Source organism: Equus asinus, chromosome 1, assembly GCF_041296235.1.
Source record: "Equus asinus isolate D_3611 breed Donkey chromosome 1, EquAss-T2T_v2, whole genome shotgun sequence".
NCBI lineage: Eukaryota > Metazoa > Chordata > Mammalia > Perissodactyla > Equidae > Equus > Equus asinus.
The window spans coordinates 108526446-108548994 of record NC_091790.1 but is presented as its reverse complement, the minus strand read 5'-3'; the positions used below and the strand labels follow the sequence as shown (position 1 = coordinate 108548994).

General features: G+C 33.6%; 2 protein-coding genes across 2 annotated transcripts in view; one reads left to right on the top strand and one right to left on the bottom strand.

The window, feature by feature from the left end:
* COG5 (component of oligomeric golgi complex 5) overlaps positions 1-22549 on the bottom strand; it is a 325049-nt gene that overhangs the window by 228983 nt on the left and 73517 nt on the right. The gene's annotated exons all lie outside the window — the stretch shown is intronic.
* On the top strand, positions 1511-21127 carry GPR22 (G protein-coupled receptor 22). The gene is made up of 3 exons (XM_014831841.3): positions 1511-2047; positions 2969-3909; positions 5642-21127. Exons 2-3 carry the CDS (start codon positions 3830-3832, stop codon positions 6966-6968), a joined length of 1407 nt encoding a protein of 468 aa, XP_014687327.1. The 5' UTR covers positions 1511-2047; positions 2969-3829; the 3' UTR covers positions 6969-21127.

The following is a 22549-nucleotide window of genomic DNA, read 5'->3' as shown; positions in this document are numbered from 1 at the left end:
GTTTCCTCTACTTCATGGGGATATTTTGAAGAGAAATATAAGCAAACAGTTGAACTCTGGCAGAAAAGCACTGTATGTACTTCACTATGTCAATAATTTCTTGTTCCCACCACAAGTTTCAATTGACACTAATATCTTTTCTCTGGTTTTAGTTTTAAGCTTAAAATAACACTCTGTGTGTGTGTGTATGTGTGTGTGCGCCAGTGCTATCTTTCAACATGGCTGGCATTCTAACAAGATCCTCTGCTCAAACTTTTAAAATGCATGAAAAGTATCATAACATTATAATTCTTAGCATCACCAAAGCCTCGCAACCCAAAGCTGTGCAGAACATTTTAGAAATTCACAACAAAATTTTCCACCACATTACTCTCAACTTGAAAAAACTCAATTCAAAACTCATATACTACTCAGCTGGCCCCCCATGAAGTTTAACACTACCAGCAGAAAATTATAAAAATTATAAAAGAATAGTTCCAATTACAAATTATAAACTTAGCATACATTTTAAAAAATGAAGATCACCAATATTCCTAAAATAATGGAAATATGTAATGATCAATATGCTAGTAATTCAGGCATTTGCAATGTCTTCTATTTTGTCAACAGATATAGAATCCAGCCACTTTATATACTGAAGTCTAAAAAATTCTCAATATTGAGAATACAAAAGTATTTATAGGTAAGTTAACAGAAATTTCATTTTAAAGTAATACTTTAAGTTAAATACTTATACCATTGTTTTCATTCTTTCAACAGCATATCTAAACATTATTTAGCTTTATAACTTATGAAGACATGTAACTAACTTCCTTTTTCCTTTACCAATATATTTACCCAATAACATGAGCACATAGCTACATATAATACCTAGGGAAGGCACTTCATTAAAAATGCCCAAGTTAAAAACAGAAATAGCCAGTTTAAATAAAATATTATGGCAAATGGTCAGTATATACCTACTGAATACAAAGGTTACCAAAGGTGAAGACTGAGTAGTAATCTTGTAATGCATATGATTAAATCTTTACACACTGAGACTATGCTAATAGCAATGGAATTTTAAAAAAAATATTTTAGGGTATAACCACCTTACATCAATCTGATTAATATTTTGAATGAATGAATACTGCACTTTTAACAGTGTTTAACACCTTGAGTTGTTCACGACAATTTGGAATACACAGAGAAGATGACTTGAATACAAACAAACTAGTTGAAATTCAATGTGGTTCACAGTAAAGATGCAGTGGCTTTCTATTTGTAGAACAAAGACTCTCAATCAAAAACATATATACAACTAAAATATTCTCAAGTGCAATTATCCAGGCTTTAAAAAGAATATATACTTTTTACTATGTAATTTTTTCTTGCTCCCCCTCCACCTCCCTGCATTTTTTAATGTTTGGCATAAGTGAACAACAAACCAGAATAGAAAACACATTTTTAAAAGACTAATGTACTCCTATTCTATTTAAGAGCAACATACAACCGCTTATAAATATAGCCTTTTTAAAAAGCACCCTTATATAAAACAGTGAGGGGAAAAATCCCTGCTATACATATGAAGCACAGTTTAAGCCCAATACAACTGACCAATCAAAATTAGTGAATGCACTGCATCTCTCTGCAGTGGAGAGAAGCCACAAGGTAGGCTGTCATTCTGCAAAAGCTGCCCAGAACAGACTTTCCTCTGAAAAGCAGTGCCGTTCCTTTTTCGAAAGACTGAATCTAAACGTTGTCTCTGGAGACAAGAAGCCTTCAGTATGTTAAATTACTTTCATTACGTATTTTCAAATTCTTATTGATTGCCCAGTAGGAAGAGTGAGAGACTGCAGCAGGCTCTAAGCAGCACTCCAGGTTCCATACATTAGCAGGACTGCTGAAACAATGGCACAGTACAGACACATATTTTCATTAAGGTCTTTTCCGAAGAGATGTTTATGACCCTCTTCCCCCGGTCCTCTACTAACAAGTGAACAAAATGAATCAATCAAAACTGGAAACGCTTCAACTACATCAAGAATTTATCAAATCTTTAGCGGAGGTAAGATGTGTTCCTTATTATAGTATACAGATGCTTTTGAACCTGTATAGTGGGGTAAAATTACTTTGAAAAATTTCAGCCTAAATTTTAAGAGTTTATTTGCTTAATTCTACCTATTGCTAAACATGTGTTTTTTTTTAGATCTATTTCTTTTAAGTCATGATATACTTTAAATGTAATTTTTTAGGCTGTGATGTTAAATACAAAGAATATTCTTTGTGGCTTCACTATGAAGACATCAGCTTTTAAGTCACTTTGGACATACTAAATATTCTTAATGTCATCAGCACAGTTTTTCTCAAATGTTGAAAAAATGCTTATATTTCTTAAAAGAACCAGGTTTATAATTTAGCTATTATTTATTACTCAATTTTAGGTTAAGTTTATTACCGTGCATGTTCATTGAAAATTACTTAATTTGCAGTTACATTTTGCATTACCCTCTACATTTCAAGTACATGAACATCTATGGAAATTCACATCTTATCATGGAATCTGTTTTAATCAGCTGAAATTCAAACCATGTGCTAACAAGCAAGCTACAATATTTTACAGCAGGAAATATTGCTAAATTTATTTAAAGAGGGCATGACAGTATGTTTAGTGTATGCTAATTGCTCATAATCTCTGAAAATACAGGCTAGCTTCTAAAATGAGAGCAGAAATTAGTTTTAAAAAACGCAGCTTTTCTTTCAGGATTCTATTTGTAATGTTAACTCTTATTAAATAACATAATATTTATAATTTTTGTTGGGAAAGAGAATATTTTATTTAAAGAAACCCTTAAATTTATACATAAGCTGTGGTTCTAATAGTACAGTTTGCTTGCTGTGCATGGTGTTAAAATAAACAAAAGTAACTTTCGATTAATTGGAAATTATTAGGAACCCTATTCTTAACCATTTTTTTCTTTTTCACAAGGGCCCACAGCAGCTAATTCAGTATTTACAACTGACAATGTGAAGAATGCATCTGAGCAAGCATCTCCCCAGCCGTCTGAACCACAAACTGCAGGATATTCTTGTAACACATGATTTTAAGACACTAAGGAGTTAAAACCAGAGAATACAGTCTACATTACCACTGGGATATAACACATCAACAGTAATCATCCTAAGAGATGCTATATAAAATAGCCACAAAAAGAAGAACAATATAACTGTAAAAGCCTGAATACAAAATGGTGAGCATTTCTAACGGGGGAGTTGATACTTTAACACACCAGAATCGTGGAGCTACTGATTCTTGAAGAAACAATGAAACAAGGACTGCCAAAAGGGGAATGCCAAACATATCAGCAAGCTAAATGAAGCTTTAGCAAGTATTTTGTGCACTAAATAATCAGATATTCATACCAATTGATATTACTAAAGGATTTTTCCATCTGAGTATTATGACCAATTATGTATCCTGTTCTAATGAAAACAAACCAGATTAAACAGCAGATGGTTTTTATCAAAAGAACGTGAACCGGACTTACAATATAAAGCAAGTTATGTGATCAAGAAATCATTTCAAAATAATGAGGACTGCTATAGAAACAGACTTACATTTGTAACAAAAGGATGTCTAAACACATTTTAGAAGCTAGAAACCTTATGTTGCCTTTTTGCTTTCACATGTTCTGGAAAATAAAGAGACACCATCATATATTCCCTCAAAGGGAAACGATTCCTATCATTTGCGGAAGTTTCTCTCGGTTGTGACTTTTTAAGGCAAAACAAACACAAATACTTTGTACTGGTCTTTAGAAATCCATCAGCCAACTAAATCTCACAATTCATGCAGTTGAAGTATTGGAGAGAAATTGAAAGAATTCCTACAGGACATGAAATAAAACACAGCTACTTCACTGTTGTCAGGTAAAAATTCATGTCAAAATTTGTCAATGACATCATGTATCAGTTTGTGAAAAACTAGAGTAAGCCAAAAGGCCCATAAGGCACAGCAAACAGGTAGGTCAGAAGATGCATGCCCCCCCCCCCCCACACTGCTTAACACTTATGAAAGAAAAGGATCCAGCTCTAGAGGAGAGGCATTTTTCTTAATTATCGTCTCACTTGACATTTCTGCTTTATTTAATTATAAACCTAACCGATGTGATAAAGACCTGAGGTTTTATCTGTCAGTTCAGCAAATCTGGCACATTTAAAATTTTGCATTTTTATAGGATTTCAATCTTAGATAAGACCTTCACTTACTCGAGTATATGCCTGTAGTAATATTTTATGCCAAGTTCAAAAGACATTAATGTTATCATTTGTGTTTCTGAACTATTACCCTTAAAATAATATGCATAAATAAAATTGTATTCTAAAACTTGTCAAAGATTACATCAAGTGATAGGTTAACATGAACTCTGAAAATTACTAGCTTTTATAATTTATGTTTGATTATGACTTTGCAGTCAAAATGCTGTACTTGAAATGTGAAATATAGTTGGTTGTATGATTTTTTTATTTTAACTGAATATACTGATTACTGACATTTTAGCCCAGAAAATCAGACATTATTTTTATAAATTACTCTAAGCCTCTCTATATTAAAATATAGATTTGCATGAATTAGTAAGAGTTTTTTTTTTAAATTTTCCTCAGATTTATATACACTGGGTGATTTATACAAAAGGTTTCACAAGGAATGTGTAACTTTAAGATTCCTCAGAAAATGGGCTTCAGATACTCCTTTTCCCTAAAATTTCATTTTTTACAAAAAATTGTTTAATCAAATAAAACAAACTGATATATTATTTCAAATCACTTCAAAAATGGCTATTTCTTAATGACACTAAATTTCAATTTTCTCCTTCCATAAGCTATGAGAGGGTGTGGGCACAAAATAAATCATTCATAGGAGTGATCAGTGCTCTTTTACCAAGCCATTACTTTAACATAATGCCTTTTTCTTCTAGTTTTTATAACATAAGTTTGCTCATTTTAAAGTTCACTGAGCATTTTCACTGCAAAATATGAAATATTTATCATTTGTCTACTTCTGTGGGAAATAACTCCAAATATCCCCAAGCACACTGTTGACTTCTAAATATGAATTTGATCAAGAACATGGACAAAATGATTTAAAACAAACTAATGCTCTCTGCTATTTATCATTTTAAATGATCCCCTGTCCTGTTCATTTGAAATCTCAGGGGAATAATTACACCTACACTAACTATGCTAGAACAAATTAAAATAGCATTTATTTCCCACCTACTCACAACAATTTAAAATGAAATCTTAAAACATTGGCCTAAAATTAGTTTTGCATGGTAGTTTTACTATACAAAAAATATACTGTATCTCAAAAAATAAGCTTGAAAAAGCCAGATGAAGAAAGCCTTTTTAGTATATTAAATAATTCTGAACTATATAGGAGTAATCCCTGTATAGTTATGTCTTCAATGGGAGAACCTAATTTCCTCTGGCATCAAAACAATGCAAGCTTGATGTTTTCTAATTCTACATTTTCCATTAATAGTTCACAAACTTAAAAATTAACTAAGTACACAACTAAAAGATTTTTGCAAAGAACACATGTTTTATACGTCATTTAAATTGCCAAATATCAAATAGTTTATTCTATTTCACTTTCTAGGGAAAAAACCAACTGCTCCAAAAGAATGTGTTTTTCTCCCATTCTGGAAATCAACATGCAGTCTGAATCTAACATTACAGTGCGAGATGACATTGATGACATCAACACCAATATGTACCAACCACTATCATATCCATTAAGCTTTCAAGTGTCTCTCACCGGATTTCTCATGTTAGAAATTGTGTTGGGACTTGGCAGCAACCTCACCGTATTGGTACTTTACTGCATGAAATCCAACTTAATCAACTCCGTCAGTAACATTATTACAATGAATCTTCACGTCCTTGATGTAATAATTTGTGTGGGATGCATTCCTCTAACTATAGTTATCCTTCTGCTTTCACTGGAGAGTAACACTGCTCTCATCTGCTGTTTCCATGAGGCCTGTGTATCTTTTGCAAGTGTCTCAACAGCAATCAACGTCTTTGCTATCACTTTGGACAGATATGACATCTCTGTAAAACCTGCAAACCGAATTCTGACAATGGGCAGAGCTGTAATGTTAATGATATCCATTTGGATTTTTTCATTTTTCTCTTTCCTCATTCCCTTTATTGAGGTAAATTTCTTCAGTCTTCAAAGTGGTAATACATGGGAGAACAAGACACTTTTGTGTGTCAGTACAAATGAATACTACACTGAACTGGGAATGTATTATCATCTGCTAGTACAGATCCCAATATTCTTTTTCACTGTCATAGTAATGTTAATCACATACTCCAAAATACTTCAGGCTCTTAATATTCGAATAGGCACAAGATTTTCAACAGGGCAGAAGAAGAAAGCAAGAAAGAAAAAGACAATTTCTCTAACCACGCAACATGAGACTACAGACATGTCACAAAGCAGTGGTGGGAGAAACGTAGTCTTTGGCGTAAGAACTTCAGTCTCTGTAATAATTGCCCTCCGGCGAGCTGTGAAACGACACCGTGAACGACGAGAAAGGCAAAAAAGAGTCTTCAGAATGTCTTTATTGATTATTTCTACATTTCTTCTCTGCTGGACACCAATTTCTGTTTTAAATACCACCATTTTATGTTTAGGCCCAAGTGACCTCTTAGTAAAATTAAGGTTGTGTTTTCTAGTCATGGGTTATGGGACAACTATATTTCACCCTCTATTATATGCATTCACTAGACAAAAATTTCAAAAGGTCTTGAAAAGTAAAATGAAAAAACGAGTTGTTTCCATAGTGGAAGCTGATCCAATGCCTAATAATGCTGTAATACACAACTCTTGGATAGATCCTAAAAGAAACAGAAAAATTACCTTTGAAGATAGTGAAATAAGAGAAAAATGTTTAGTACCTCAGGTTGTCACAGACTAGGAAAAGGTCTAAGTTTCACCCAAACCCACCTTCAAAAGTTTTAAATTTAAATTGTAAAAAATAAAATTACTGCCAAATATGAGAAAAAACATTTTAAGTATTGGTTATGTTGTAAATCTTCAATGTAAATGTCAAGATTAGATTAGGTCATATATATTCAATTTCTTCATTACTTAATGTATTTGTTGCATGGCAGTTTGTTAAAGTTAATATCATATGCATATTTTGTCAATATTATGTCCATCAGAAGATATTCATGTAAGTCATATTTTCTAAAGAATAAATACATAGCCTTAAAACAGTGCATAACTTTAAAATGTAACTGACACAGTTATTCTTGCTTTTGATTTTTTTATAAAGTGTATTGTTTCTAAGCCACAAACTATGGATATATTTATATGACGACAACTGGAATAGCATTTTGACAGGAACCAAAATTATGGGCTCCAAACAATCAAAACAGTCTAGGACTTTCTGTACCACTATATTACGTTTTCTAGCATAGTCTAATTGCTATAATATTTGATGCATCAGAAATAATGAACTATGTATGAATCTTTATCCTTTTTGAATGTAGAAAATTGTAGGATTTATCAGGATTTTAAAATTCAGGAACCAGAAGAACAAACAACTCTGTATATGCACACCAAGATAAGGCAACTTTGAAATTCTAGTTTATTATGAAAAAGAGATTGATTTTCTAAGATCAAGAGCACTTTGCCTATAATATGCAAATGAACTGACAATAAAAGGAGGGAAGAGAACTAAAGCACCAGCCTCTTTCTTCCCTCCTCACTTTGCTTGAGTCTAAACCAAATGCTCTGGGTTAACACTGTAAACTGGTACAAACCAGTGCATTAAAATAAACTGACTTGCTAACTTTATTTAAGCTGGACTTTTTGTATAACAGAAGTTAACTATTAAAATCTGAATACAAGGAAGAAAATAAAGACTTTACATCACTGTAGAAAAGCTTAACAAAGCCAACTATTTCTAGCCAAACACGTATCTAAAATGCACAGCAACTTTAGGGAAATACAGTTTGCACAATGCTCCTGCACTATCATAATAGCTTCCAAATGTTTCAAAACATAGTTCTACTTCCACTCTGAAAATCATTAAAATGGCAATAAATCTTATCAATTACTTTACACCACTTAATTTAACTTTAAGCATTTTGTATCCAATCCTCAATTCATGTTGAAAAACTATGAAATTACTAATCCTAACTATAGATATCACGTTTGAGAATCTCATACCAAGTATTTTCCTATTGTTACAATCTAGTAATCTATCAATGAGTGCTAATTATCACTGATTCAGAAAAATAGCAATAAGTTATTTAAAGTAGGCAAATACTATCTTATAATTGGTTAGCTGGACAATTTTTTTCTTTTTTTTAAGACTATATTCACTAAATCAAGTAGCAACTCCTTTTTAAGTAAAAAAAATTTTTATAAATATAACACTTTTACATAAATAAATGAGATTCATCCAATCTAGTTTATCGAATACACTAATCCTTGGGGAAAGGAGCACCACGCAATAGCTTGAATTCACTGAGGTTACATGGCAAATTTAATACTGGTTTATTTCTGATAACAATATTAACATAAGATCAAATCTTGGCAAAGGCACAGTTTCCTTCTGCCTTACTTTCCACTCTTTTATGGAATTAAAGGAATGCTTCAATCTGACAAAATGTGCCATAAGCAAGTAAGACATTCTTCAAAATCCTGAAGAGAAATTAAGACTTCATAAAGATAATAAAAAATTTTTCATTCAATAAATATATTTGGCACAAAATATCTCCTAACATATTCATTAAATTTTTTTTAAAAACTAATTTTTACTTGAACTCCTGAGCATGAATTAAAATTTTAATATTTAGTTTTATAACCTAATAAAAATTAGACTATTTTTAGTTTTCATATTAAGAGAAAACCTTTTGTGTTTTAAATATTTTTAATCTTCAAGTTTATAAAGCATGCCAAAGAACTCAGTTAAAAAAGTTTTCTAATATATTTGCCTAAACTGTTTTCATGTCCTCTTCTTCTCTGTAATAAGAAATCTAGCAAAATAAGAAATAAAAGGCAAGTATTATAATGTTGCCCTCTAAACTGTTATTATTTCTACAGTTGACACTGGAACAGACAATTAAACATTTTTGCCTACCTGTAATGATCTTTCATACAAAAATGCACCCACTGATTTGCAACAAAGAAAATTCCTAGAGAACTTCTAACAGCTTTTTAACAAGTTAAATAGTATATAATATGTAAACCAGAATAATATTTATGTTAAAAGTTCAGCTTTTAAAAACAAGTCACAAATGTTTGCAATTACTGACTTCAGCTTAAACGAGAGAATGAGAAGCTCAGACAAGTTTTCTTTATTAAGTGCTTGTTCTACGAAAAGGTAAAATATTTTTTTTCCTCATGATGACCCCCACCATAACATGTAAATTTTTCACTTTATTTCAAATAATTTTACAAAAAAAGGATTAATGCCAATTTTTCACATTAGAATGAAAATTTTATATGCAAAGGTACTAGAGACAGTAAACTCAATATGAAATCCTTCTTAAAATTTTATTTTTCTACCCATATGCCACAAATCACAGATGTAGCTATCAATTTCTACAGAGTTAACTGGGTTAAATCTTCAAAACTATAGAAATAAAAACTATTATTTTAAAAACTAACCAAAGATGAACTCAGCAAGTTACGGAACTGTTATTTTACCTTTTGTTTTGTTTGCTAATTTAAGGAAGTTATGATTCTACCAACTAGTACGCAACAGATGACATGTTCAACCTACCATGAAAATTACATTATTTACAATTACCCTTTCAAAAAAATTCACTCATAATTCTGTACTTCTCACTTATAGCAAGTCAATTTTCAAGTATGTGTCTATTTTTTATCCCCCAAATAAAATTATAGCAGAATCTCAGTTCTCTGGACATTAAAAATCCAACTCCTCATTTAACTGAGATTAGACTTAAAGGTGAAAACCTAAAAGTATAAGGAAACGGGTGCTTAGTAGGGCTTCATTCAACATAGTACTTTCAAGACTACTTTCCAAATTTAAAGAAACTTTTGACTTTACATTAATTAAGCTTTGGCATTCAATTAACATTTGAATTCTTACAATGTAGAAAGCATTATGGCAGATACTCATATGGCAGATACTCATGGGGAACAGTCATTACCCTCAGAGCTTGAAATCTGGAATCAAGGTATTAAAAAGTATGGCAATATCTATTAAGAAAAAGGCAGAATGTGGTAAACGCTATAAAAAAAGTAAAAAGTTCTTAATAGACTTAAGAAGAAAGGAATTATGTTGTATTTAAGAACAATATAAACAAAAGCATTGCTGAGGAAAGCTACTGAAGCATATTCTGGAAAGTAAATTGTAGTCTTTAGAAGAAAAGGAATACAGTAGTGAGAAGCTGATCCGGTAAGTAAAAAACTGGGGCCAAAAGACAGAAGGCCATAAATGCCAGCAGAGAAATCTGAGCAGGGATAATACAAGGAGAAACGAGCTACAAAAAAAAAATAATAATAATAAAACAGCAATATGTAGAAAGAGTTGACTGGGTAAGGCACAGAAAACGGGAAGCTGAGAAACCAAACTGTTGATTGGGTAAGACACAGAATATGGGAAGCTGTTGCCATCACTTTGATAGGTAATAAAAGGCTTGGCAAAAAATGTTGGCAGTAGGTCTGCAAAGGAGCATAGAGACATAACAGGCAATGTGAAGGCAGAATCAATAGGGTGAGTCCACTGACCAGAAAGACAACCGGGGTAAGAGACTGAAGAACTAAAAATGAGGATTACCCTCAAGGATGGAAGAACTTTTTAATTATGCTTTGTATAAAGCACGTGGATACCAATTGCAAAAACAAAAAGAATTCCTGGCAAAGCAGAAAATTCAATTAAGTAAAATACATAACATGATTCAAGAATGTTCTAGTTATTAAAAATAATTCAAAATGAAACTTTCAAATTGATGTTTTAAATTATCTACTTTATATTTTGCATACAGGTTTATTCAGTTGTCCACTGAACATATATTTTCTTCTTCAGTAAATTTTTTACTTACAAAAAATTATAAACACTTAATGGAAAAATGCCAAGGTATATAAAGTAAAAAATATAAATATCATCCTTTGCTTTTTTTTTCCTAATAAGTCATTATGAATATCCATCCAAATCATTATATACATATCTCCTTCATTCTTTAATGGCTGCATAAAAATAGTTTTTAAAAATTAAAAAACATACAGAAGTATTTCTAAAAAATAATATCGATAAAATAACAAATACTTAAACCTTTTTCTATTATAAGTAAATAGCTTCAGGCTACATTTCAAGATCACTGAAAAAGGTAAGAAAGGTAACGGCAAATTTTGAAAAAGTTACTTTTCTAAATGGAGGGAAGCAGCAAGGGGAAAACCACAAGATAATGTATTTCTTTCCTTCTTTTCCACTAAATAATACGAGAAATAAAAAAACTAAAGGAAACTTTAGGCACCTATTTTCTTCACAGTTCAGATGGACATTTGTATGTACTCCTGAATATAAGCCTCCCATGGGACAGCAGTGAACTCGAAGAAGTGAAACATGAGATGACTAATAATAAATGTTAGGGAAAAAAGATTTCAGATCATATTATAAAAGAGAAAAATAAGGAGGTAATTAAACGTAGGGAGGGCAGGAAAAAGATCTAAAATAATCAGAGATGCTCAGCTCTTAGAGGAATACAAAGAGAACACAGAATTGTGGGTTAGAGTTCACAGAAGGAAACTAAAGACTTTTTCTAAAAAAGCATTCAAAACAATGAAAGGAATTTTTCTGAAAAGGAACCCAAGTTTGGTAGACTGGACAGATTAATAATATAATAACATATATTGCATCATAAGAAATAGAATAAATATTAGAATATTACAATTCACCAAAGTTTGGAACAGAATGGTATAGAGATGTAAAAATAAATGAGAAATTCGGCTTATTACTAATACGAAAGCTATTACTCTTTTAAAGAATATTCATTTTTGCAGGAGAAGAAGAGATCAGCAAACCTCTTCTTGCTCATGATAAAATAGCATGTGAAATAACCCTAAGTATCTCTCCCCTCCATTCACACATTGTTTATAGACCTCAATAAACTGTATCCATGGCTTTCAAGCATGACAGCTTTGTACTTCCACCAGCAAGTGGTAAAAACTGCTGTCATTCCTGTCACTGCCACCAATATCAACTCTCTACCACTATCAAACCCTGAAGCATCAAGTAAGATAAAGGAGGAGAGCTGAGCCTGTTTGGAAATGAGGTCACTTTCCTCACTCTGCTTCCATGAAAGCGATATGTCATATATTTCTGAGAGGCATTAAGCAAGGCAGCCTACCAAAGCACATCCAAAAATTTTTCAGATTGAAGAGAAAAAGGAGCAAGAAAGGAGAGTAAGGTTATGGGAAATCACTTTGCAATCAGACAGCTATAGATATGCAATACTAATAACAGATGCAAAATGAACAAATTTTAATTTAACATAAAATTTTGTAACTGTTAATGCTAACAAATGAGAGTTCTGGCCATATTACATGTAGACTGTAGGAATGAAAAATATATGGGTTTGGCATATATATCATATATATCACACATGTACATGATGATCATATATGCACATGTGTATACACATACATATATCAGCCATTCACATTACTCATAATCACATATGTCACATAATGGATACTGGATACACTGTATGTTGATTGGATAGAGAAGACAGATATACATTTCACTGTAATATTGTTAATGCCTTAGGACAGGATGAAATGTAAAACATCAAATTTATAGTCTACACTTTAACAGTTTTCTTCCCAATTCTTAAAAAACTGCAGCCTTTCTTTTGCTACTGAATTTTTTCCAACTACCGCTTCTACCACTTGCTAGCAACCTGTAGCTACCTAACTTTATAAAACTGTCTTTAATCCACACAACACAATAATAGCCTGTAATACTAATGTAAGCTTTGATAAAGCTTCCCCAAAAAAGTGTCTGATACATACAAACTGATAAGTAAACATGAAATTGAAAATGAACAATTTTTAAACTTCTGACTCTACTGTATCTTGTCTAGGAGAGTGTTTCTCAAAATGAACCCCATCTAAATCAGAATCCTCTAGGGTGCTTGCTTGAAATGCCAATTTCTGGGCCCCACTTTAGACTTAATGAATCGGAATCTCTGTGGTTGAAGCTCTGAATAATATGTTTTAATAAGTACTCTCAGATGATTTGCGTCCTAAAGCTTAAGAACCATTCCTGTCTATACTGGAAGACATAAGACACTTTGATACCTAGGTAACAGACATTTAAGTAACTAATAAATGAACACATAGAAGCGCCTCTGAATTCAATTCAGGCCATACTGCCTTCTTAAAAAAAATATTTTTAACCATTCTTCATTTTAGCTAATAAAATTTTAGATAGACTGGATTATATACAATACAATCCAGCAGGACATCTGATTCATAAGGACTAAAATTTTTTTTTTTTTAAAGATTTTATTTTTTTCTTTTTTCTCCCCAAAGCCCCCCGGTACATAGTTGTATATTCTTCGCTGAGGGTCCTTCTAGTTGTGGCATGTGGGGCACTGCCTCAGCGTGGTTTGATGAGCAGTGCCATGTCCGCGCCCAGGATTCGAACCAACGAAACACTGGGCCGCCTGCAGTGGAGCACGCGAACTTAACCACTCGGCCACGGGGCCAGCCCCGAGGACTAAAATTTTATTTTTTTAAAAGAAATCATATGGGCAAGAGTTTCCTCTAAAAATCATACACACTTAGAAGATAAAATAATCCCAAATATGAAACACGACACCATAAAGTGTTTACTTTTACTTCACTCGACCAAAATACTGAGTTAATTCTAAAATCGCACTACTGTTTCTCATAATGTTATCTTAATCTGACCAGAAAGCAAGTACTACACTAGCACATTTTTGCTCATTTCAATACAAAATTTCTATTAAAACATAATACTGTACATAAAAGATAAGAATTAGTTCTAAAATAAATTTGCAATACTAAAAATTTATATTTTGTGTATCTTTTGAACAGATATCACTCACGTCAGGTGGATGGTTTGAGTCAAACATTTTTCCTCTGTTACCGTAATTTCCTTTGCTTGTGCCATCACCACAATTTAGGAAATATTCAGGTATTCCTCAATACATTATGACAATTCTTTTTTTTTTCCCCTAAAGATTGACACCTGAGCTAACAACTGTTGCCAATCCTTTTTTTTTTTTCCGCTGCTTTTTCTCCCCAAATACTCCAGTACATAGTTGTATATTTGCAGTGTGGGTCCTTCTAGTTGTGGCACCTGGGATGCTGCCTCAGCATGGCCTAATGAGCGGTGTCATGTCCATACTCAGGATCTGAACCGGTGAAACCCTGGGCCACCAAAGCAGAGTGCACAAACTTAACCACTCAGCCACAGGGCCGGCCCCCATTATGACAATTCTAATTTCCCATTTTGTTTTATAAGAGTATAAGTAACACTCAATAAGTACTTCAAAGGGTATTGTGGAAACACTACCCTGGGAACATATCTTAATGCTTTTACTAAGAATTCTTTCCAACAACACTGATATTATCTTCCGTTATAACTCTTGGTTTTTTAGCATTTTCACTGATTGAGTCATACAACCAACCCATAACAGGCTAGTATTATTGAAAATGGGCTGATAATGAATACAACTTAAATATATAAAGACAACAGTTGAGGTGATTGGATATGGCCACCTTACAGAAAAACATGTGCCAAATAACATATTCCAATAAACAATCACTTTGGTATAGGATTTCCTGGAGTCCCGTAAGCTCCCTGAAATTGAGTGCAAAATTTTAAGGGTAAAATTTCATAGCCAAGATCAGCTCTCTGCCTCCAACTCCAATTAAAATTCTTTGTAATACAACCTTCCTTCTTTGCCTTTAAAAGACCCTTCTACTCCTTAACAGGACACTATTTGGATTTCTACCTGAATCTGTGCTCCCTGAATTATAATTCTCTGATCTCAAACATTTTCCCTCTCAAATTGGTTTCTGGTTTTGTAGGTTAACATATCAGGTGTCAGAAGTGGGATCTGAAGCACTCTCACTTTTGAGGACTGGCCTCCCCTGGAAATGGGTTCAGTACCGCTAATGAGCCCCCTTATGTGCTCACCTTTTCCACGGCCCACCAGATCCTCCAACCGTTAGTCCTCTCAGGTTCTGACCTCCTTCCCTTTTGGTTGGGGTCATTGCCTTTCTCTGAGATTTTTGGGGCAACAGCCCAATCTGGAGCCAATCAACCAAGTGAAAATTGTTTCCAAGTCAACTCATAGCTATTGCCATCTGGAAAAGCTCCCCTGTCTGGGCACCTTAGGCAGGTCACAGCTATTGCCTCTGGAAGGCTCTCTCCGTTTGAATCAGCCCACAGCAGCTCATGGCTGTTGCCATACATGAGGGTTTATTCCCTATCTAGTGAGTACTCAAATTCTGTCTTTTGTGTTGTTTCTCCAAATAGTTGTAGCCAGTGGGTCAGAAGGACAAGTAACAACCTGAGGCTTGCAACCAGTGTCTCTTTGTCTCTTTGACTCTTAGTCTGGTTGTTACTTAAGATATGAATCTCATCTACTAAAAGTCCCCAAGAAGTTCCTTCCTTGGGAACTCCAGCTGGGTTTACATTTAAGAACTACAGTCCTTTCTCTTGTAAACGTTTATCCCCATGGACCAATAATACAAAATATGATTTAAAATTACAATGGCCACTTTGGGGCTCCTTTGAGCTTACAAAATCTACCTTACTGTGCACTAGACTTGAGAACCGCAAGCCAGACAAAGTGAATGTAATATTTAATTTCTAAAGAATCAAGTGTGCTACCTTCTGGCACACGTGCTTAAAAATTATGATCCTGGAAGGTGTAAATATTTACAAAGAACTTCAGAATGTTAAATAAGCTTGTTTCATGTCCTGTAAGCTTGGCTTGGTAACCATCAGTTTCAAGGACCCAAAATACAGTCAAACAGAAATGTGGATTGACACCTATTTGCAATCAGACATTGCTAGGCAGAAATAAGGGTTGAACCCCATTTGCTGCTAGGGTCCTACCAAACTGCTGCCAGCCCTCAGGGAAACTACATTGACCATTAGAAGGAATGTTCCAATTAGATAAAAATCATTTAAAAGTGCACTTAAAAGCAAAAGGATTCAAAATTCCAAAATAGCCTTATTGAAAAGGCTTATTAAACTTATTGAAAGTGTTGCTGCAAAAAGCTAAGAAAAAATTAAAATGTAAGAGGTACCTAAAAGAAAAGACTATACAAAAGTTTGTTAAGTTAATGGCTTTACAAACACTTCCATATCTACCTTCAGGAGGGCCCTGTATGGACCCCTCCCAGAGATAACAAGGTTCTGAGAGATTTTGTGGTAAATTGCTACATTATTCTCTTAAACAGTCAAGGGGAAACTAAAATTAAAAACTAATGGAGTTGTTTAAACCAATGGATCACTGAAGAAATTAAAGGAGAGATCAAAAAATACCAGGAGACAAATGAAAATGAAAATACACCATACCAACTCATATGGGATGAAGCAAAAGTGGTGCTAAGAGGGAAATTCATGGCAATACAGGCCCATCTTAAAAAACAAGAAAAATCTCAAATAAGCAATCTTAAACTAGAACAGAACTAAAAACAGAAGAACAAACAAAGCCCAAAGTCAGCAGAAGGAGGGAAATAAAAATTAGAGCAGAAATAAATGAAATTGAAATCAAAACACAGTAAGACCTGGTTCTTTAGGAAGATAAACAAAATTGACAAACCTTTAGCCAGACTCACTAAGAAAAGAAGACAGAAGACACAAATAAATAAAATTAGAAATGAAAGAGGAGAAATTACAATGGATACCACAGAAATACAAACAATTATAAGAGAATATTATGAAAAACTATATGGCAACAAACTGGACAATCTAGAAGAAATGGATAAATTCTTAGACTCATACAATCTCCAAAAACTGAAGACTAAAAAGGAAAATTGATATTTCACTGACAAACACAGATGCAAAAATGCTCAAAAAAATATTGACAAACTGAATATAGCAACACATTAAAAGGACCATACACCATGATCAAGAGGGATTTATACCAGGGATGCAGGGATGGTTTAACATCCGCAAATCAATCAATGTGATACACCACATGAATAAAATGAGGAATAAAAATGACATGATCATTTAAATAGATGCAGAGAAAGCATTTGACAAGATCCAACATACATTTATGATAAAAACTCTCAATAAAATGGATATAGAAGGAAAGCACCTCAACATAATAAAGGCCATATATGACAAATCCACAGCCAACATCACGCTCAAGAGAGAAAACTGAAAGCCATCCCTCTGAAAACAGGAACAAGACAAGGGTGCTCACTATCACCACTCTTGTTAAACACAGTACTAGAGGTCTTGGCCAGAGTAATAAGCAAGAAAAACAAACAAAAGGAATCCAAGTTGGCAATGAAGAAGTGGAACTCCCATTGTTTGCAGACAACATAATTTTATATATAGAAAACCCTAAAGAATCCATCAGAAAACTATTAGAAATAATCAATAACTACAGCAAAGTTGCAGCATACAAAACCAACTTACAAGACTCAGCTGCATTTCTATACTCTAATAAGGACCAACAGAAAGAGAACTCAAGAATACAATCCCATTTACAATCACAACAAAATGAATAAAATACCTAGGAATAAATTTGACCAAGAGGTGAAAGACCTATATAATGAAGACTGTAAGATATTATTGAAAGAAATTGATGATGACATAAGGAAATGGAAAAATATTCCATGTGCATGGATTGGAAGAATAAATAAAGTTAAAATGTCCATACTACCTAAAGCAATCTACAGAGTCAATGCAATCCCAATCAGAATTCCAATGACCTTCTTCATGGAAATAGAACAAAGAATCCTAAAATTCATATGGGGCAACAAAAAACCCTGAATAGCTAGAACAATCCTGAGAAAAAAGAACAAAGCTAGAGGCATCACAATCCCTGACTTCAAAAATATACTACAACACTATGGTAATCAAAACAGCAAGGGGGCAGGACCCATGGCCAAGTGCTTAAGCTTGCACACTCCACTTCGAGGCCCAGGGTTTCAACAGTTTGGATCCTGGACACAGACACAGCAGCATTCATCAGGTCATGCTGAGGCGGCGTCCACATAGCACAACCAGAAGGACCTACAACTAGAATCTACAACTATGTACTGTGGGGATTTGGCAAGAAGAAAAAGAACAAAAAGGAAGATTGGCAACAGATGTTAGCTCAGTGCCAATCTTTAAAAAAAAAAAAACTGCATGGTACTGGTACAAGAACAGACACACAGATCAGTGGAACAGAAGTGAAAGCCCAGAAATAAAACTACACATCTACGGACAGTTAATCTTTGACAGAAGAGCTAAGAACATACAACAGAGAAAGGAAAGTCTCTTTGATAAATGGTGTTGGGAATACTGGACAGCCACATGAAAAAGAATGAAAGGAGACCATTATCTTAGGTCATACACAAAAATTAAGACAAAATGGATTAAAGACTTGAAGGTAAGATATGAAACCATAAAATTCCTAGAAGAAAATATAGGCAGTATACTCTTTGACATCAGTCTTAGAAGGATCTTTTCAAATACCATGTCTACTCAGGTAAAGGAAACAAAATGAAAAGTTAACAAACGAGACTACATCAGACTAAAAAGCTTCTGAAAAGCAAAGGAAACCATATACAAAACCAAAAGAGAATCCACCAACTAGGAGAAAATATTTGCAAATTATTTATCTGACAAGGGGTTGATCTCCAAAATATATAAAGAACTCACACAATTCAACAACAAAAAACAACCCAATCAAAAAATGGGCAGAGAATATGAACAGACATTTCTCCAAAGAAGATATACAGATGGCCAACAGGCACATGAAACGATGTTCAACATCACTATTCAACAGGGAAATGCAGATCAAAACTACAGTGAGATATCACCTTACACAGGTCAGAATGGCTATAATTACCACGACAAAAAGCAACAAATGTTGGACAGGATGTGGAGAAAAGGGAACCCTGATACACAGCTCGTGGGAATGCAAACTGGTGCATAGGTGCTTAAGGAAAACAGTATGGAGATTTCTTAAAAAATTAAAAATAGAAATACCATACAATCCAGCTATCCCACTACTGAGTATTTATCCAAAGAACTTGAAGCCAACAAGTCAAAGAAACTTATGCACCCCTATGTTCATTGCAGCATTATTCACTATAGCCAAGACATAGGGAGCAACCCAAGTGTCCATCAACTGATGAATGGATAAAGAAGATGTGATATATAGAGATATACAGTGGAATACTACTCAGCCATAATAAAAGGACAAAATCGTCCTATTTGCAACAACATGGATGGACCTTGAGGGTGTTATGTTAAGCAAAATAAGCCAGACAGAGAAACACAAACACTATGTGATTTCACTTATATGTGGAAGATAAACACATGGACAAAGAGAACAGATAAATGGTTACCAGAAGTGAAAGGGGTTGGGAGGTGAGCAAAGGGGTAAAGGAGCACATATATATATATGGTGACTGACAAATAATAATGTACAACTGAAATTTCACAATGTTATAAACCATTATGACTGCAATAAAAAATAAATAAATAAAAATTAATGAGTTGTTTAACACTGCCAGAAATCATTAAAATATTCATCCCAGTTGAAACCTGACAGGATATTTGAAAGGATTTAGTAAGTTGTGATCAGAAATTTAGCCAAATTGGAAGCTGATATTCGAAGCCTAGTAGGAATTTATTTTAAGCTTTTCCACTAAGCTAAAATAAAACTATGTACTCAGAGGGAAAGAAACAAATTAGGGATAAAGTAATTGAATGGGTATATCAGTCCTTGATAAGCAACTAACTTCACCTGTTAATCTCAAAAAGCTTGTAACCTCTCCAGGAACTGTTATGTAGACCATCACTGATTCCTAAGACTGAATGGAAAAAAAGAGGAAAAGATGCTTTTGAAGATGCAGACTGCTAGGGAAGAACTCTTGCCCAAAAAACTGTACAGAAAATTTTAAAAAGGATCTCCATTTGCATCTGTCTGTGTGTTCAAGTGTGTGTCTAAAAATGTTTGTTATACATATGTGATATTTTTCTACCTCCGAATGGTATTATCAGCATTAGTTTATGAGAGCTCTATTTAACTGCCTTAAAAACAAATAAGCACTATATAAATTGAGTATACTTTTAAAAATAGAAACTAATCCAAATGAATTTCAGGATCACATGATCTAGGAGAATATTCAATATTAAAGCTAATTTAAGTTTGTTGTCTTTAGAGTTATCAGCATTAAAAATAAATCTTTTGTTACACCTACATTTACTAAAACTCAAAAAATTCATTTTATCTCTGTTACAAAAGTTGGCAGCAAAAATTCTGACGGCTGACTTTGTATAATGTCTCATGCAGTTTTTGTAGGTAATTTAAACATAACTATTGGGAACAAGTAAACTAAACAGATGTAAGTAAGATAAAAAGCTTTTAGGTGGAGGCCAGTCCCGTGGCCTAGTGGGTTAAGTTCGGTGCACTCTGCTTTGGGGGCCTGAGTTTGCAGGTTCAGACCCTGGGCGTGTACCTACAGCACTCATCAGCCATGCTGTGGCAGCAACCCACATGTAAAATAGAGGAAGACTGGCACAGATGTAAGCTCAGGGCTAATTTCCTTAAGCAAAAAAAAGAGGAAGATTGACAACAGATGTTAGCTCAGGGCTAATCTTCCTCAGCAAAAAAATAAAAAGTTTTTAGGTGAACTCTTTAACAATAATTATCTGTTATCGTGTATGTATTTAAAAAATAAGTTCAAAATCTTCTGTAACTTGAACCCTTATAGTTTTGCTAAATTAAGTACAATGATAGAAATTTATTGAATATCTAGATCATTTCCAAATAATATAAAATATTAGATGTTAATTACTAGACATAGATTTATCTACTTTTAGCTTCTTATTACAGAAGAACTAAGAGATGTTTGGGTCTACTAGTAAACATGCCTTGTGCCACATTAAAAAATGTATGCTAGAAAAAAAGAAAGAAAAAAAAAAACGGGGGCCGGCTCCGTGGCCAAGTGGTTAAGTTTGCGTGCTCCGCTGCGGCGGCTCAGGGTTCGGATCCTGAGCGCGGACATGGCACCGCTCATCAGGCCACGTTGAGGCAGCGTCCCACATCCCACAACTAGAAGGACATGCAACTGAGATACACAACTGTGTACGGGGCGGGGGGGGGGGGGGGCGGGGGAGGGGGGGTTGGGGAGATAAAGCAAAAAAAAAAAAAAAAGATTGGCAACAGTTGTTAGCCCAGGTGCCAATCTTTAAAAAAGAAAAAAGTATGTTATGAGAAAATGTATATTTTCAGTAAAAGAACGTATAAAAAATGGATATATTTTTGTTAAGAAACTAAATTTGTCCTAAAGTAAAACTGGTGATGGGAAAGAAGAAAGGACAAATTCTCAAAGTAAAAAACAAGATTATAGAAGGTTTGGGGAAGAAGAATCCGGAGAAGAGTTTTGTGCATGGTCAAGTTGGCTACGATTGAAATGAATTTAACTAAGTAAATGAGTTTTAATATCAAAAGTAAGCTGTTGCAAAATTAGAATTTGGTTCTCTCTCTCATAAAAGGACATTTTTCTTGGATTGTTGGTCTGCTGTTGATAAGAGATTGTAAAAGGATTTTTTTTCAGAGTGATCTGCCTAGAAAATAGGGATTCTATGTTTTGTCAAAATAATTTCCTATGTTCAAAAAGCTGAGGCTATTAAGATAGCCAAGGATCCCCCTGCCAACTATTTAGCTTTCTGTGTTTGCCTGAAAGTCACAGTGACCTACAACTCTCATGATCCTATTTGACCAAGTGTTTTAAAACCTTTTGAGATTTTTGACAAACTTCTTAAAATTCAAATCCTAAAGAAAGCCCTTTTTGGTCCTAAAGTATATTTGATCATTTCCAGAGGGCCCTTTGGACTTCTCAAAGCATTTGTTTTCTCCTCCTATAAAAAGGGGAATACTAACCTAATTAGCTGTATTTGGTTTGTTAAATTGCATGGGAAACATGGTCAAATAAATGGTAAACCTTCTTAGGTTATATTGTGTGGGAAAATGTTATTAATACGTGTCCTAAAAATTACATAAAATTCTTAAAATTCTGTTATGTCTTGATATAATGTTATCAATCATAATTCTGGTCACTATCTTAAAATATGTCACAGAAATAACCAAATTACTTTGTTAATTGCATCGTAATCAAATCTTTAAACATGCTATTTTAAGTCTTTTGTCACTTAGAGTTACTGTTTTACTATGATGCTTTTGCAAATATACTTCATCTTCAGAGAGACTCATGAAAAGAACTCTGACACTCTAGAATACAGTTTCTGATAAACCTTCAGATCATAAAACTGAACTGGCTGAGAAATTTCCAGAA